Source organism: Excalfactoria chinensis, chromosome 6 (assembly GCF_039878825.1).
Source record: "Excalfactoria chinensis isolate bCotChi1 chromosome 6, bCotChi1.hap2, whole genome shotgun sequence".
Lineage (NCBI taxonomy): Eukaryota > Metazoa > Chordata > Aves > Galliformes > Phasianidae > Excalfactoria > Excalfactoria chinensis.
Genome location: NC_092830.1, coordinates 7,446,639 through 7,465,360, shown reverse-complemented (window position 1 = coordinate 7,465,360; position 18,722 = coordinate 7,446,639). Strand labels below are relative to the sequence as shown.

Here is an 18,722-nt window from a genome sequence, read left to right as displayed (position 1 = left end):
GTTGTATTATTATTTCACTTAAACTAAACAGAAATATATATATCATAAAACCTGTATCATTGATTGAAGTCCACATTATTGAGCTTACTGCCTACTGTAAGGTACTAGATACTGGCTTTAAGTGCTCTGGTGACCTCTTGCCCGTGGCAAGCTGGACTGAATAAATGACAGAAAGCAGATGCATGCTAAGGGGCAACATATGAGCTTGACTAGAAGTGGCTATGTTTCCCAGTCTGAGCAAAATTAGTGGCTGAAATTAGGTCAGACATATGAATGCATGTAGACATTGGGTTAGTATGCTTGTTTCTCATAAAATAACAGTGTCTTGCTTAGAATCTACACAGGTCTGGTATCAGGACAACAGCCCTAAAATGTAATTAAAAATGGCCATGTAAATGAATAAGTTGTCATGACTTATTGAGCACTTCTGGACCGTATACAGCAATTCAGTGTATCTGGGGTATGATACGTTTGAGACTAAGACCTTTCTTGGGGCCATAGGAAATGTAACAGGGAAGATTAATTGCCAGAAACTAACAGCACTTTTATGTTTATCACTGTATGTTGTCTGTATAAATAACTTCCTGTGACTGGTACAATATTGTGTCTATGCTTCACCCAGATGCCTTTCTCTCTCTTTGGGAGGATTAATTCTCATACTCTGTTTAGAGCTTCCGGAGTTGCTCTCATATCTTTAAGAGGTGAATTTTTCCAACAGAGTATGGGGTAATTAGAAGAAAGATGCTAGGTTAGAATTAATAATCACCTACATCGTCTTACTTTGATAAAATGCTTAACGTAATTATAATTGATGGTGCTGTTGAAGTAAATGAACTTATAGACACAGAAGTCACATGTAACTATCACATGACAGACTAAACTGTGACTATGCAGTATACAGTCAGACTTTTGTTGTCAGCAAAGCAAAAACAGTTGGGTAGTGTCCAGTGAAACAATATTCTTGCTTGTTATTTTTATTTTCATGTGTAGTGTTAGACTCATATGCATGTTATTTCAAAATCTAATTAGCAAACTACAAACAAGATTTGAGGTTTTTAGTATCAGGAAATACTGTCTTTGTGTTCTCCCTTTCCATTGACCAAAGGAAAGAAAGTCACAACATAAATCTTGTTCTGTATATTTATCTTCTGCTTCAGGAGCGTGGCTCTCAAAAGCAAATATTTATACAAGTCTAATTAATGTTTCTCTTCTGGGAAACTGACCATCTTTACATACTACTCCATAGTTAGAAACATAATCTACCCACTTTCTCCTGTGGAACTTAAAAGACACTGTAAATTAAGCCAACAAGTGCCCTTTGTATTTTCTCACCCTCAGTATTATGTTCAAGGTGCATGGGATACTCTGTTGGAATACTTGCTATGTTTACTTTGAATGCTTGCACTTTTAATCCTTCTATATGAACAGGTTTCTGTTTATCTAAGTAGCTGTACCTAATGAATGACCTTTAATACACAGTGTTTTGTGTTTCCTTTCTAGAACCATTACCAGCCCACAAAGACTGGCAGAATGACACGGACAGCAGCCCACAAGAACATCGCTCCCTAGGAGCCAGCCGACTGCTGTATCACATTACTGATGGCGACAATCCTCTTTTGTCACCACGCTGCTCTATCTTTAGCCAAAGCCAGAGATTTAATCTAGACCCAGAATCTGCCCCTTCTCCACCAAGTGCTCAACCTTTCATGATGTGAGAAAGTACATTGAAATTTATCTGTATTTTAAATTCATTTTGAACAATGCATGATCTTTGACTCTTTTGGTCTCTCGGTTAGTCCTGTGTTATAAATAAGAAAATGTCACGTTGTAGTGTATTTTGGCATGGTTAATTTGAAAAACCAGAAATGGGAACTAGCATTTTTCAATAATAACTCAGTGTAATGTTGTTCCAAGTCTTTGTTATCTACAGTTACGCAGTGACAGATTTAAAATTTAGTTAAGTAGCTATTCTGTTAAGTGAATGTAACACCGAGAGGGTTATTGAGGTACAAAATACTATGGATTTCACCTGTAATAAAACTATAATTTGTGTCATTTTCTAGATACGAGTGTCATAGAATATATGAGCAATATGTCCAGAAATCATGACGTGAGTTTCAGTCAGAAACAATCATTACTTCAAAGCATACATACATAGCTTGATCAACTGCATATAAAGAATAATCAAATCTGTTGACTTGTAATTATAAAAAATTAGAAGCTATATTTTGAAAAATATTCAGAAATTCAAAATTAAAGAGAGAGGAAGATATATATGAAACATATTAGCATATTGTAGGGGTACCAGCAAGGAAAAACAATTATTTCACCCTAACTTCATAAAGCTAAATTCCCTCTAAGTTGTGAAAGAACCTCTGTGTAAATTTGGATGTGCTAAGACAGCGTTAAGTGTGCCTGCAAAAAGGCACAGTGCATTTTAGCCGTATTTTATACAGCTACTATGCTTTTGGCTTTTGCAGACCAAGAAGTTCTTCTAGATGTAACTGCGAAGAGTGCAAAGAACCCCAAACAGTAGCACAACTTACCAAGCATCTTCAGAGTCTCAAGAGAAAAATTAGGAAGTACGAAGAAAAGTTTGAGCAAGAAAAAAAATACCTGGTAAGATCATCATTGAGAAGATAAAGGGAAACACTGCAAAAGGCAGGGAGGAATCCCAGCTTGTTTGGAATTACGCACAACAGCAAGATGAAAGATGTTTTTTTGGTAAAATGGGAAAGTTATCATTGAGGGAATATATTTTATCATTGTTCAGTGTATTCAGTAGTCCTGAGACTAATGTGCATTTTCTTTGTATTATCTTTATTACAAAACAGGTATCTTCTACACGTGTGAGAAGTGAGAGTCACTTAAACATAGCTGATAGGCTTATGAACTGAAGTGATTCAGAAGCTGGAAAGCCAATTATTTACTTGATGGTTAAGTCATTTGCTTGGAAACTATCATTTTGCCTTGCAGATTCTTTCTTTTACGAAGATTCCTTTAAAGTTCCAAAACATAGAGCTCCACAGAAGCTGATGGAAGAAATTAAAGAAATATCAATTGTGATGTGTTGCTGGTGCAGAGATGCTGGAGGCTGTGCAGTTTATGCAAGATCATTGCTCATTACCAAGCTAGTTTGTTTAATGAGATTAGCATAAACACATCACAAAGCTAAGGATGTGTACAGTATGAAACAGGGAGGTTTGTGATATGTTATGACCATGCTAAAATGAAAATGGAGTGAATTGTAATACTACCTAGTGATCTCATCAGTGACTGCAAACTTAGACATATGTCAGTGAATTGTCCTACCCTATGGGCATTAGGTGCTTCTGTGAGTAAAATTTCATTAATAATAATTGGGTTAATAATTTCATGCTGTGACCATCAAAGAAATTATTTCGAAGGTTTAATTTTGCAAAACAGTTTTAAATTACAAAATACCTGAATTTTAATGTTCCAGTGTAAATTATTTTTAATTTGGATACAACTGCTAAGTGCAAAGGAAGAACTGTTGTAACCCTGTTGCACTGGAATTTTTCCATCTAATAAGTTAAGCAGTTCAGCTGAACCATTTGAAGTGCTGTTTCTCCAGAGAATTTTTGTTGTAAAGTAGGTACAAGGAACAAGGGTAGAGTGCTTCAGTTGACATCCTGCAACAGGTTTCTCCTTAGGAAAGTGACGAACATCAGGTATTTTACCTTTCCTCTTGAGGTACCTGAAATTACTTATGCAGTTAGCCAAGGATTTTATTATTTTTCTTTAAGGATTAGAACCAATATGTTCAGATCCATGTAGCACTGTGCCACTGTGAGGAGAGATAAACCACAATCAGCTTGTCTTGAGATCAAGCCAAATGGTCTGTGTGACACTACGATATAGTGCAGCTGGAAACGTGGACATTTGCAGCACTGTATGAGCATTCCTTTCTGTTAAGGATTGTTTTTATTCTTTTCTGTTTGACTGTCTAATCCTCAATTCCTTCTTTTTTCTTCCTTCCGTTGTGCTTTATACTCAGCCTTCACATGGTGACAAGACTTCCAATCCTGAAGTTCTAAAGTGGATGAATGATTTGGCCAAAGGTCGTAAGCAGCTCAAAGGTACATAATAGCCTGTCATTTCAATTTAGTGCTGAAGCATTTGGAAGCAGCGTGAATGTACCTGGAATATTTTACAATTAGTTCTCTATTCTTTGTGCTCTGCTTGTTTTTCTCTACTGCATGACAGTAAGTATCCTAATGACAGCAACAATACTAGGTGACATGACTCGCCTTGGTTCCTGACAGCAGGGATCAAGTCAATTGGATACTCATAACAAGGCAACGAGGGGAGGGGAGGGAAAAGACATCATCTGTCCTTCATAAGTACCAGCATTCATATAAAAGGCAATGTTATTTGGAGTACTTTCCAAGTGTCTGTTTGCTGGTCTAAGACAACTAGAATTAATGTAAAATACGAAACTACAAAGCAGCACTGACTAAAGTTACACAACTCTGAAGCTTTTATTTGACTGTAGAAACAGACCTTCCCCTGACATCTGATTTGGTCTTGGGGGAGGGAGGGGTGTCACATTTTACCCTTGATTGTCTACACACAGCCCTGTGAACATCTGTGGGTATATCACATGCTTGGCTTCAGGGAGAATGTAACCAGGATTGATTGATTTTTATTTTCTTAAGGCTATTTATAAATTACCCAAAAGTTCTTTTTCATTATAAATGGACTCACACTACTAATTAAATTCTAGTGTTATATTTTATATCTCATTTGAATGCAGAAGGTGTTATTGTAGTAAAGAATTAAAAGCTCATCTTTCAGTACATTTCTTCTGGGAATGTCTCCACTAAATACTAGGTCTTGCACCAGTCAGATACGACTGGGGCTACTTCAGACTTTAATTCAGTATCCTCATTGTCCTGTGCAGCTCCAGTCTGTTGTCTTAGTGTCAAGCTAATACATATTTCTTGCAGCCAGACCAGGTGCTGACTGGGAAGCTAAGGTACACTATGTCTTGTCTGTCCTCTGATGCCTGGCTCATGTGTTGTTCTGCAGAGTGAAGTCCTTTAAGCAAAGCAGCCAGGCTGGGATGGTAATGCAGCCTCTGGAAATGATGTGGATGCTTTATTTTGTACTGGAGAAGAGTAGGGCTGATTTAGACACTTCTCAGAGAAAGGCCTTTGCTTTTTGCCTTTTTACTTATTGTATAGTTGGAATAATACAAGTGTCTAGTTGTGATTACAGAGTAAATAGCCAGAGGATATCTAAGAAAAGACTCACCAGTGCTGAGGTCTTCAGTTGAGATGGATGCTTGCCAATGTTGAAGCTCACCACAAAAATGCCACAAAGCAGCAATCTTCAGAAAGAGATGATACCTTAGTGGTGGTCAGCCCTTAAATGGGATCTAGGAGAGATGCAGTCAAACTCCACCCCTTCTGGGAGCACAGCTGAATTACCTTTGTCTGTGCTCCTACAGCTGACTTACTGTTTGCCTGCATGGTTAATCAGAGGTTCAGGCTGTGATCAATGGTTTCCTTTACGCTTATGCAAAAGTACAGGGGGGCAAGCAAGCAGGACAGTGCTAAGAGTGGGGCAGATGACACCTTTTTCAGGAAAATGGCTGTAGAGGACTGCATCCTTAGAGAACAATCCCTACAGCAGGCTTGGGCACTTATCCTGGGCATCAGATCATTTAAGAGCATTAGGCAAATGTGAATTGGGTGAGGAGAAGAGGGAGGGAGAGATTTCTGCTTCCAATCCTCCCTTCACTTCCCCTCCAACCTCCCTCTCTTTGCCCCCTGCCCACCCCCCCAAAAAAAAGAACACCAAAAAGCCCCAAAACAGCAACAAACCCAACCAAAACAGAACAGAAAGAAAACAAAAAACAAACAAACAAACAAAAAAGACACAACAAAAACAAACCTTCCAGTTCCATTCCCATTCTAATTTCCACTGCAAATCTTTGCTGATCCCTACTCCGACTTCACTCATTAACCCAGTGCCTTTATTGGTCTTACTCCGTGGTAATTAATGCTCTTATGTCAAAGATGTGTTAGGAGGCAAAAGAGAGATAACTAAGATATCACTGATCTGGACTCATCTTATGTTAAAATGTTGAAGCATAGCAGAGTTACTGTCCTAAACAGCTGCACTATAATAACTGCATATGGGAAGTCTGGATACTTTACTTCTTATAGTATTAAAGGAATCTTGTTTGCAAATATTTCTCACCTATTTACAAGCAAATAATTTACCTTTCAGAGATGAAACTCAGAATGTCAGAAGAGCAAAACTGTACCTCCAGAGCACCCCAAAGAAATGATAATAGTGAAAGTAGTGGGACCTCCGCAGAGACTGGGACACAGGAGGCCACAAGCATGGAACCAGCTCCTTCAGCAGAAGAAACCATGGACAATGTATTGAGGCGATTAAAGGAGAAAAGACAAAACTTCAACATTCCTGAGACTATTAAGGTATTTAACAAATCTGGTTGTTTCTTTTAGAACTTCATCATCTGAAGCAGATACTTGTTGCTGGTGGGTATGCATCTCATGCCCTCAGGCACTGCAGGGCATTTTCTCTCTAACTGCACTAGTGCAGTTTTCTGAAGTGATTTTCCTGTGAAGAGCTGCTCAGACAACGAGGTGAAGAAGTTTTTATTTTTACAAGCAGTGCCAAACACTTTTTACTCAGAGATGGATGTAAAAAATTATTTGCCAGACCCACCTACTTGAGGTCACATGCATGAGAAGAGTATCAAAAAAGGTAAAAGCAAACGTAATCCTATTTTGAGTCCACAGAAGCTTTGCTGTAATGAGGGACCAAGACTTTCCCCCACTGAACCACCCACTCAGTCTTAGTCTCTCAAAGGGCTCCTTGTGGACACACTGGGAGGCTTTTCTGGCTCCTGGGCCATTGGCTGACATAGTGACTAAGTCACACCTCACTGGTGTGAAAAAGTGTGTTTTGCTAAGTCTTCCATTGCAGAATTCAAATGTACACAAGCCATTAATAGCAGACAGGGTGACTTCAGCTTTGGTTCCTGCACAGGACCCACGAGGCCGCCCTAGTGGACAGTAAACCTGCAGGTCTGCTTGGTGGATCTCTCCCAAATGTTTCTGAAGCAGAGAAATTAGGAACAAGTGCAAAGTTATTTCAACAGTAAAGATCCCTTTTCGCCTGGGTGATGCTGAAAACATCTGTCTAGTTGATAGCCCTGCATTAATGTCACATGGGCAGCACAACCATCCAGGCTGCTTTGCCCTCTGATATTGATACACTTACTTGCATTTGTATTGCCTCTGCTCTTCTACATTCTTGATTACTCTTCTCAGTTTCACGGAAGATATAATATCCTATGAAATGCACTTGTATAGCTGGGGATTTAATTATTCTTTCAAATTAATATCTATTATAAAATTTTGCACAGAATACTACTGGCACATTTTAGGATCTGTATAAAGCTGTTCCACAGAACATACTGTCCATGAAAGGGTTTATATTATTTCATTTTATTTTATTTCATTTTATTTTATTTTGTGTTGCTTTATTTCATTTTCCTATTTCTGCTGACAAATGATGTTGCTATGCCTGGTGCAGCATAACCAAGAAAGATGACAAATTCTGTTCCCAAAGATACCTGAAATCTCAGTGCTGTCAGAAACAACTGGATTCTGGCTGCTGAAAGGAAAATGGGGATGATAGTGGGAGGGAGAGAACCTAAGAGAAGGGAGGAAGAACAAAACACTAAACAAAATGCTAGAATATTGTAAGACTAAGAAATGATTTAGGATCGATTTCAATAGCAGAAAGTTCCCAGCAGAGGTAATTCTTGATTTGTTTTGTTTTCTTGGTTCTTAACAACCAGTTACTGTATTAAAATTAGAACTGTGCAAACTGCACATACTTTTGTAGCTGAGATTTCCAGCTTTGCATAGATGGCTGACACTTTAATTCCTCCTTTTTATAGACTACTTTTTTTTTAAATCATGTGAGGAAAAGGGTTTCACAAGTGTAACTTCTTTGTAAGAGAACACAAGAAAACAACAAAAGTATGCAGTTCTGCTTGTAGTCTGAAGTCCCAACATTACAGACTATATGGTAACAGTTTTAGTGGTTAAAAAAAAATGTTATGCAAAAAATGGGATCAGCTGATACCAAAACAGATGTCAGCAAGGAACTCCTATCTAGAAAAACTCTTGAGAACAAGAGTAAGCTGGCTGCAGTTCCCATGCCATTTTTTATTAATTCCATGCAATGGCAGAGCTGTAATCTAAATTAAATGTCTTCACAAATTAATCGTTATTATTATTATTATTATTATTTTAAAGCACTCATTTGTAAATTTCAACCAGTTTTCTTCCTGAAAGATCCATCCTTGTTTAGTAAACGTGATTGAAAATAGTTACACAAAGCTGCTATGGAACAGAGGCTTGAAAAGGAATAACTGGGAGTCAAATTGAGCTCTTTCAAAATAATATATATCACGAGGTCCTTATGCATAACATTAACATTATTGATTTTCAGTAATGAGTGATTCTGGTCTTCTGGGGCAGACAGGTTTACAGGAATGGTCAAGTAAAAATGAATCAAGGATGTCTACTGGTTAGAAAAAGGATCAAGAGCTTCTCTTAAGCTACATGCAACTTCGGTGTTTCTGCTGTTAATTTGATGTGCAGTATTTTATTTTGTGTATAGAATTAAGATTATCTACCAGAATCTGAACTGGACTAATAGTAAGCTGAAGAGTCGCTAAATGTTTTAATGCTTTTAGATTGGTTGTTTGTTTTGTTTTGAAGATTTGGGGCGATGGTAGCATTTCCATATAAGATTGCCTTGTTTTCCCCCACAACAGAAATGAGAGAATGAGTGTCTTTAAAAAAGATGCAGAGTTGAATGTGACTCATGAAAATGGGTCTGGTAAACGTTTCACTGACTGTTGACAATAGGATTCATAGAGCAGAGATTTGTTCATTTTTAGCCCAAAGTTATCAAGTCTTTTGGAGGCTTATTTTGTTCATCATATATTCAACAGTCATCCTAACAAAATACCAGAAAAAAAGTGAGGAAGGTGGGAGGCACAGGTGTTTAGAATCCTAAACCATCCAGTATGTCTAAAGAGAACAAACCACAAAACCTGAATTAATTACAGACCTATTTCTGTTCATCTTTTCATTAGCTATGAAGCTGTATTTTTATTTAGTTAGCATTGAATTTCATGCTGCTATGCACAGCCTATAATCGTAAGATGCCTGAGACAATTCTGAAGTTTGCCTTCTCTCATTCTGAAATTATCAGCCATTTTAAGCCCAGCTGAATACAAACCTGTCTTGAGATTGCTAATGAAATGAACTAATGAAATAAACCCAAATGCTAAACCCTCTTGAGATTGTTTCTCATGTGTAAAATCAATATTAATGATCATTCTCTGTTTCCTGTTAAGCAGTCAGCTGCTTCAGGCGTAATAGTTTTAGAAAGAATGAATCTTGTATCAACTGCAGAACTATAAATAAGCAATACAGTTAGCTGTTGTATAATACTTCTAAATTCTAGTTTAGCAGCTCTTCTCTTAATATGAATGACAAATAATTTCAGAATGATTAACTCATGCAGACCTGTAAGAACCAGAGGCTTTGCCCTGTGTTTGCATGCGGACAACAAACAAGAAGGCTTATGCTCCTGCAGAAGTTAATAGCAATGGAAGAGCATTACTTCTTCAGGATTTGATGGATATTTGGAAAGAAATGGCTAACTACTATTTCTCCAATTTGTCAATAAAAAACCTGGTTATATCCTCCAGATATGTGTCCCCCTACCCTAGCTCCATCATTCTTTGCATTACTTCATTTCAATGGAGGAGCTCTGCTCCAAACATTCTAGCAGTAAACCCTAATTGTAGAGATCTGTTGTGATCTGGCAGACTCTGTGGAAAATTACATTAGCTTCACATTCTCCTTGCTGTTTCAACCCAGATGAAAATATGGACATGTTAGGACAGATTTTCTTGGGAAGAGAAAACAGAGGGAAGGTAAAAAAAAAAACACAACAAAATAGTAGTTAAATAGTGTGCTCTCTGCACAAAAGACAAGTATAGTGGTATATCATCACCAACACCAATAAATCAAAATCACATCGTTGAGATATCAGCATTTCTCTTTTTGCTACCACTGATTATTTTTTGCTCAAAAATCACAAAATAAAAACACTCTGCTTGTGAAACATCACTGCAGAAGGAATTCAGCACATGCAGGGGAATGGTGATCAGTGCAGCAGAGCAATGACTGTGTGACTGGGGAAGAAGCCCAGGTCTGCTCCCATAGTTAGTTAAGCACTGGATTTTCTACAGCTTTTCCATAGCAGTTCTATAGGTGCACGCTATCCAGCTGCAAACTCGTACTGTTTATTGTTTCTTTTCATTTTAAAAATAGCACTGTTTTCCAGTATGTTCAGCTTTTGGGGGGTTTATATCACTGAATCACAATGGTTAGACATTTAGAGATTTCACTGACGGTCTGTCATTCTACTCCATTAATGTGCTGTGTTTACACAGCTGGAACTTACTGTTCATCATCTCTTGCCAGCCAATGGAAACCTATTTTTCTTTCTTGATGAATAATTAAGAAGTTGAGGAATGTCCTCTCTGCATTTTTGCAAGTTCTTGAGAATTTTGTCTAGAAGGGTGGCTTCATTTATTACAACTAAATAACATTTGATACATAATGGAGAATGCTATGATTTACAAACTGATCTTGCAGATAGGAGTTGATAACGTACAAATTCCAGTAATAGATTTCTCCCTAGGATGAGTAAGAAAAATATTTCTTTATTTTTACAGTTAGTACAACTATTTATGAATGGTACCTAAGCACTGGAAAACATTCTAGGAAAGCACTGCACAGATATCTGTGGGATCTCAATGCCAATACGTTCTATTCATATGCTGTGGTCTTTTGTGAACTCACTTTCCCAAAACCCAATTCATGAGGTACAGTCTACATACATTCAGTCTGATTGTGCTGTTCAAGTAAAAAGAAAACCTCTGCTTGCTTAAACTTTCTGTCAACCAGCATCCCCAGAAAATACAGGCTCTGATCCAGAACCCATGATTTTTCATAATGCCTGTACATTAACTGTTGAAGCCTCAAGAATCACTGCTTCAGATGTGTGACATAGCAACCAACGACATGCCGTGCCATTTAACAAGCATTATACCATATCATTATCAAAAGTTAAGTATGCTGGGCTGGGATTACAAGAGAATAGAAGCTCAGCCTAGCATGCAAATTTATGCCAAGGTTTTTATTAGAAACTGTTTTTATGCCTTGAAGTACAGTTCCTGTGAAATACCCTTGGAAGCAAAATAAACATCAGGTCATACTTTTGTAATACTTTTCTCAGCTTTACAGGATCAAATGAAAAATGTATTTATTTATTTTTCATTTTTAATTTTGGATGATTATATTTTATTATGATTTTTCCTTAGGTAACTAAACAAGAAAAGAGCCTTATGAAACCTCTATATGACAGATACAGAATTATCAAGAAACTTCTTGCAACTCCATCTTTGATCACAACAATTGTAAGTTGGAAAGAATTTGTAGCCGTTGTTGAGATAACATTCTAAATGAGTTTGTGCCTGCACATCAATTTGGCAGCAGTATAGCAGTGCTATTTGAATAATCTGCTCATTAGTTAAGACAGGGTGTTAATATTTTAGTTAGATGGAATAATCTGTAAAATTCAACTTCCAGCTGCACCAGAGTCAATAACACAAGGCAATGGCTCCTTAGGCAGTTGGTTTGAATCAGTGGGCTGTCATGAGTTTCCTACTACAGTTGATGTAAGCAACGTAAAATGAAAATGAAACGCTATGCTGACATAGATATCTGCTCTATTTATTGCAAAGGCTTGTATTAAGCATGTGGCACATAAATATCATTTGTACTAATTTAATAACATGTAGAAGTCATGTGACGGCTGGTTTCTCTGTAAGGAGAGAGTGGACTCTGGCTATTTTGAAGTTGGCTGCGTTGATTAAAAAAATGACCAACTATTGTCTCGATAGATGCTAATGGAGCTTTAGATTTCTTTGAAAATCCCAGCTGAAATCTTTGTACATGTGCTCACAGATATTTAATTTCAAAATTAACTGAAAGGTCTCCTGTGTTACTTATTAGTTTTGCTCCACAGAACTTTATGTTTAAGTACGCAATTTAAAAGCCCAGCTTTTCTTCTGAGGATGAAGGAATGCAGGGAAGACAGCAACATCACTCTGTTTTGGTAGCTAACATTTGTAGCTATAAAACCGTACGTAAAATCTCTACCTACCTGCAGTGCGTATTACAGTCATAATTTTCAGGCATAATAAATGCATTAAATAGTAAATAAGAGGAGCACAAGTTCCAGCAGTGCTTGCATAAATGCAGAATGTTCTCTAAATCTTCTCAACTTATAAATGCTTTGTGTAAACAGAAAATTAGTATTTGGAGCTACTCAGAAACAGGTCTGCTTTCTGTCCTGTTGAGATATGAACAGCACCCAGTAGCTCAGTGAGCCCCTCGAGAGTGCTCTGGAGCACTTTCAAGTAGCCCTGGGTAGAATTTGCAATATCTGTGATCTTTTAGTCAATGCATCCAGGAAATTATAGCCTAATTCTTTGTGTTGTCATCTTAGGAACTGTTACATTGTTCTGTAAATGACTAAGTTGATGATGCTTTATCTTTTACAAGCAGGAAGAAGAAGACTCAGATGAAGACCATTCACAAAGCAGCCATGAGTTATCATCTGGTCCAATATCTTGCATCCCTGTCGAAGAGCACCTCTGTTACTCTCAGGAGGAGAGTGAGCCTGCATATATCTCACCTCCAAATGAAAAGAAAATGTTTAGACAAACAGCCTTATCTATGTCCAATTTACATGAGGCAACCATGTGAGTTCTGTCTTTTTGTCATAGACATTTTAAACTGCTTTGTATAGGCTGTATAAATGAAGCACAGTTTGTAAATGCATGATCCATACTTTCTAGATAGGAGTAAGAAATACATGTCACGTGGCCATGAGAAGGCCATTCATTGTGTGTAAAATAATTCTATTCCCTGCAGAAGTGTCTTTACTGGTGTCTGGATGCCCTGGAATGTCAACAGTGCCCTCCTGCTCTCCACTAAACACAAAACAAAGACATCACAAGATTTGCATTTAAAAATTCCAGGTTGCATGAGATAGAAGGTTTCTAAACACACGTGGGCTGTTATCACTCAGTTATCACTTGCTAAAGAATATGCCTTTTAGGAACAGGTTTGTTCTCATAGCTTACAGGATATTTTTCTTGTGTTTTCCCTGGCATCTCTGAGAAGCAGAAATGAAACTGACTAGGCACTACTAAAATGGAGAGTAAAAAAAAAAGTCTTCTTTTCCTATGTAACACAACTATAGATGCAGCTCTGTGCTCAAATGCTGTGATGTATTTCTTCATGTTGTGTTCTTACAAAAAAAAAAATTAGTAGAGACAGAACATAACAAAGAAAACTATTACTCTGTTAAAAAAACCAACCAAAAAACCCTTGCTGCCCAAATAATACCAGCTAAAATGTCCTTCAAAAATACAAAGTTGATTCTGGGTACCATTAGCAGTTCCTCTGAATCACAGTAATATTTAATGACAGCTGCTTTTCAGTGCAGGGCTTGGCAGTGTGACTTTATTCAGGGAGAGAATGAATTTAAAGAGTTTGTGGTGAGCCACTGAGCCCTGTCCATGCAGGACTGAAACCACTAAGAAGCTTTAATCCCAAAGGCCTTTCTTACCACGTTGTTCACAGTCACTACCTGTATTAGAAGAGTGAGACGTAGCATTAGTAAACAGGAAGGAACATAACTGTTTAATCACATATGCTTGTACAACTGCCATAGCCATACCTGGTAGGATACGTTGTCATGCCTTGAGGCACTGAGATGAACACCTTCCATGGCCCACAGCAGGGCCTGCCTGTTACCCCAAACCATGGCTTTTACAGTCAGTCAAAGCACGTGGGGATTTCATGGTCTTGTCTCTGTTTTACAGCCCTGTTCTGCTTGAACATCTCCGAGAAACAAGAGCAGACAAGAAAAGGCTCCGCAAAGCTTTAAGAGAGTTTGAAGAACAATTCTATAAGCAGACAGGGAGGTAAATAACCATTTTGACAAATGCCTTTCCCCTTTTCTTTGGGTATCCATGTAGATGCATTTGTTTCTATGAGAACAGGTTCTCTTAATGCGGGCAGACCAAAGGAGCTGCAGGCTGGGACATGAAGATAACACGGAGATGTCTGGTCTCTTTGAAGATGACCAGCCCTTTGCTAAGCTCCTCTGGGATGTGGGCATCCTTGATTGCCTTCTACACCTGAGATCTTCCCAGAACATGCTTGCGATGGTCATTAACTGCCCAGTGTTTGTTTCACCACAGGATCTTTCCTGAGGCACAGAGAATCCTTTCTGAAGAAGTCAATCTTCAGGAACTAAACTGAGCAGTTTGACCATACCTAGAAGGGCAGATATAAACACGGAAAACACTGTTTCCTTCATGCAGAAATATTAGATACTTTTCATTCTGTATTTATATTCCTCCTATCATTTAATGCACTTGTTTGCTGAAAACTGCAGGGGATTTGAGCTGCTAACATTTTTCAAAGTGCTGCCTAATAACTTTCCTGCATATTTCAGAATGAAGTAATTACACTTGCATAGCTGATGATAAAGAAAATGTCGTGGTGTATATGAGAAGTTTGTTAATATTTAAAATCCAATTCCTTTCATTTCTATTAGTGTTTTTTGTTGTTGTTGTTTCATTCCTGTCACGTTATCTTTAGTGGCCTACTGTTAAGGAAAAAATATATGCATTTGTGACTCCAACATCCTTAGTTATTGCAAAGTTAATTTTAAAGACTGTTTCTCCTTTAATCCATAAAAGTGACTGTACTTCTGCTTGCTTTTTATAGGAGTCCTCTAAAAGAAGATCGCATACCAATGGCAGAGGAATACTCGGAATACAAGCACACAAAAGCCAAAATCAGGCTTATAGAGGTTCTCATCAGTAAGCATGATGTTTCCAAAACAATCTGAAATGAATACAATGCAGTGCTATCATTCTCTAGCAAATCAAACAAACAATAACAAAACAAACAAACAAACAAACAAAGCAGTAGTTTTACAAGTCTTGGTCAGCTGCACAATTATTTGACACGCTGAGATTTTTTGATGCACTTTACCAATACTAAAAGCTGGGATGAGGGACAACAGCAATATATGAGAATATAAGCACGGGTGAGTGAACTATACATAGTATATATAGATATAGATATAGATATATTTTTTCCTTTAAAGCCTTGAAGTGCACTGTGAGAAAGTTGACTCTCTGTTTGACCTGTTTCTAGGTTTAAAAAGTGTGAGGAAATGCTCTCCAGGTTATTAGTACATCTTACAATACATTAATGTACCACATGCTTTTGTGTGTGTTTTTTTTTTAAAAACAGAATTAACATTCAGTATAATTAAAACTGTACCTGTTGGTTCTCAGTGTGTTGATTGGTCCACTAGATTAAAAGAAACACAAGTAAGTTTAAAACAACAAATTCTGCCTTTCAAGACAGAGTTGCCACTTAATTCCAGTAGCTTCAAGGGGGAAAAGAATGACAGGATTTAGAGGAAGGAGACACAACAACCAAATGGAATTACTGTTTTTTCAGAAAGTACTTGGCAAAACAGGACAGGTAAAGTTTACCAGGAAGAGATTTAGCAAAGGTACTGGATGCCGTCCTTTCATCATGATTCACAGGACCTGGCTTATGGTGTTTGAGAAATAGACCGACTATATGCTAATTTTTATTTCCATATTGAACTTCTGCACTTTATTTTGCCTGATGCTATACTATTTGCTTTTCTGATTACCAAAGCTTGTTTAGAAGCATGCACTTTTTACAATGTCAAGTTATTTGTTTCCTGTGTTGTATAAATTGCCACATATATATAAAGATTAGATTATTGCATTACACTAAGATATTTTGGATAGATGAAAAAAAGTACCTGGTATATAATTGAGTGCCACAGCTATCTGATGAGGAACACTAGACTTCTTGTTTACTATAAACCAGATTATAAAGAAGATATTTTTCCATTCAAATTATACATCTTTCTTAACTTTCAGAGGTCCAGACTTTGTAATATTAAGGAAACTTTCCCTCTATTTGTGATAAGTAATTAGTGTGAACTGTTAGTGCAAGGATTATCAGCATTTTTGTACTAGAAATGAAAAGCAGGGATTCTGGGAAATACTTAGCCCAGACATAAGGAAGAATGAGAGAAGAATAAAAGGGATGTGTGTAAGTTGAAACACGTTTTGTGTATTGGGTTTAACTGTCATTTTGTATTGACCATATAGTATAAGGAACCTGTTTTATATCTATCTTGGTAAGAAAAATTTCATTTTATAAAGCCTATTATGTACCAGCCACGTTTGTATTTATATTGTATGTGATGATGGGGCATGTTTTTGAAGACGTACACATTTTCAAGTAGCTTGGAGGAAAAAGTACGATGACTATAAAAGGACATTTTTATTTCTGAGGTTTGTTGTTTCGCTGTACCGATTTAATAACTTGTAACTCAAATTTTATGAATCAGAATGGTCTCCTTCATAAATCTGTTTTAATTAAAGTCATCTAGAGCAACAGGAACAGATACAGAGCTATTTGAAGTTTACAAACTACATCTTTGATAAGGGAAAATGATTTCATGACATATGTATACAATTGATATTAAAACGTAATCTATATATTCTATATGATTGTATAATATTTTATACAACAGTACAAATAAAATATTTTTCTATTATATTTATTATGTCAAGACACAGTTTCTGTTTTCAGTTAGCTAATATAAATAACATAAATAACACTGTCAAACAACACGTTGGAAGTGCTGACATTTCTAGGCTTTGAAATTTAAATCATGCTGCAATTACAACCTTTCATGCTGTTTGGAGTTATCCCAGTATTTGTCCAGTAGTTAAAATCAATGCATATTTAAACACCATTTATAAGCCGTTATTTTTATTTTGCTAAAGCAGTTTATATAGGATTTTGTTATGTTTGGCAAGAAACAGAAAACAATTTTTGCAGCATCTAAGTATAAATGGTTGCCAGAGAAAAAAAAAATAATCCAGGACTTCTAATCATTTAAAGCACTGGAGGAACAGAAGGGAAAGACAGGGAGAAGAAATACTAAAAAGGCTACTTGGAGAGTTCGGAGACTCATGTTTGCTCTTGGTGACAGCGGCATGTGCATGCTTCTGACAAAACTGGCTGACTATGGAAATGGACAACAGAGGTTTGAAGGTTCCTAAGGAATGAGGGAAGTTTTAACGTCCAACACTGATATTGCAGGTCTTGCAGCTGGGATCTTTCTTTGCATTTGCAGTAGACAAGCTCATTAGTTGGTGACCAGTGATTTCTGCAACTGTACCGAGGGAGAGATCCACAGGATCAGTGTAAATTACTTCCAGAATAACATCCTGGGCATGATGGTAAACCATTACTCCATCTTCTTCATCACAGGTCAGAAATTTATTATCTTTTATATTTAGCTGAGGAAGGCGCTGCTTACAGAATTCATCTCCTGGTGATCCGACAGGGGCGATAACAAGAATGACGTAGTGGTAAGCTGTGTACATGCAGTAGAAGTCTCCAAAGTACAAGTTAGTATTTGGGTTGAAGAGTTTTTCAGCTGCGATCTCAAACCTGTATCTTCCATAAGGTGAATCTTGGGGTGGTTTCCCAGTGTTAAACTCAGTGTTGCAGCTAAAGAAGATGCCTTCCAACTTCCCACTGATTGGAGAGCCATGGCTGCCACTGTTATCCTTAACAGAGGGCTGCATAGCATTCCCATGGTGCTCTCTACAAATGGATGATGGGTATTGTTTATTTTGTATCATAACAAGAATGGTAAGTCAGGACTCATTTACTGTACTCTATTTTGCAACAGTACTGAAGGAACACAAAGGAAAATCATTAGAACTCTGAGAACTCTGGTTAGTGTCATGATTTTAGGACCAAGAAAATTAAGCGAAGCCAGATTCACTCAGGTGAAATAATTCCTGCTCAAGGAGAAAAAAGCCCTTCTTTTCAGTCTGCATTCTCCATCAGCTGAGAGCGGTGGCTATTAGGTCAGTGCAAAGAATAGCACAAAAAAGCTTCCAAAGCACTGATATCTCTACTAGCCGATTTGCTCATAGCAATGTGAGAAAATTCCTAATCAACACAGAAATGCCTCCAACTCTGATTTTGTTGTTGTTGTTATTGTTGTTATTTCCAAGTTCCTCAGAAGCATATCTTAATTTGACTCAGACTTTAAAGACTTTCTTGGCCATTTCAATAATTATTGTCTCAAGCCCTATTTCACAAGACAGTGGTGGTGGGTTTTGTTTGTTTTTTTGTTTTGCAGGAGAGGAGAGGGTGAGAGGGGAGTGGGGTTCAGTTGGTATATTACAACTGAAATGAATGCGAAAGGAAAATAAAGAATCAGCTTGAATAACCACAATCTCTGCAACCTCAGGAAAAGGCTTGCAGTTTCATTTCTGTGGCAAGATACTGACATCCAGTGGCCAATTATGCTATTTATAGGTCACTCATCTCAGGGATCTGAGATGCTTTGCTGTGCTTTCAGCTCAAGGAAGCAGCAGCAACATGATACATAAAAAA

At 37.3% G+C, this 18,722-nt stretch overlaps 2 protein-coding genes across 8 annotated transcripts in view; one reads left to right on the top strand and one right to left on the bottom strand.

The window, feature by feature from the left end:
* FAM13C (family with sequence similarity 13 member C) overlaps positions 1–16,859 on the top strand; it is a 40,291-nt gene extending 23,432 nt beyond the window's left edge. For 3 of the 5 annotated variants that reach the window (XM_072339741.1, XM_072339738.1, XM_072339739.1), the window contains 8 exons: positions 1,501–1,711; positions 2,481–2,619; positions 4,019–4,100; positions 6,259–6,470; positions 11,480–11,575; positions 12,726–12,925; positions 14,054–14,155; positions 14,967–16,859. In XM_072339741.1, coding sequence (XP_072195842.1) covers positions 1,501–1,711; positions 2,481–2,619; positions 4,019–4,100; positions 6,259–6,470; positions 11,480–11,575; positions 12,726–12,925; positions 14,054–14,155; positions 14,967–15,090 — 1,166 coding nt within the window. In that variant the 3' untranslated portion in view covers positions 15,091–16,859. The remainder of the gene's footprint in view (positions 1–1,500; positions 1,712–2,480; positions 2,620–4,018; positions 4,101–6,258; positions 6,471–11,479; positions 11,576–12,725; positions 12,926–14,053; positions 14,156–14,966) is intronic. The other 2 variants (XM_072339742.1, XM_072339740.1) reach the window with 1 other exon arrangement.
* The window catches only part of PHYHIPL (phytanoyl-CoA 2-hydroxylase interacting protein like), a 47,173-nt gene continuing 45,105 nt past the window's right edge, over positions 16,655–18,722 (bottom strand). For all 3 annotated transcript variants that reach the window (XM_072339744.1, XM_072339743.1, XM_072339745.1), the window contains exon 5: positions 16,655–17,918. In XM_072339744.1, the coding sequence (XP_072195845.1) occupies positions 17,384–17,918 (535 nt within the window). In that variant the 3' untranslated portion in view covers positions 16,655–17,383. The remainder of the gene's footprint in view (positions 17,919–18,722) is intronic.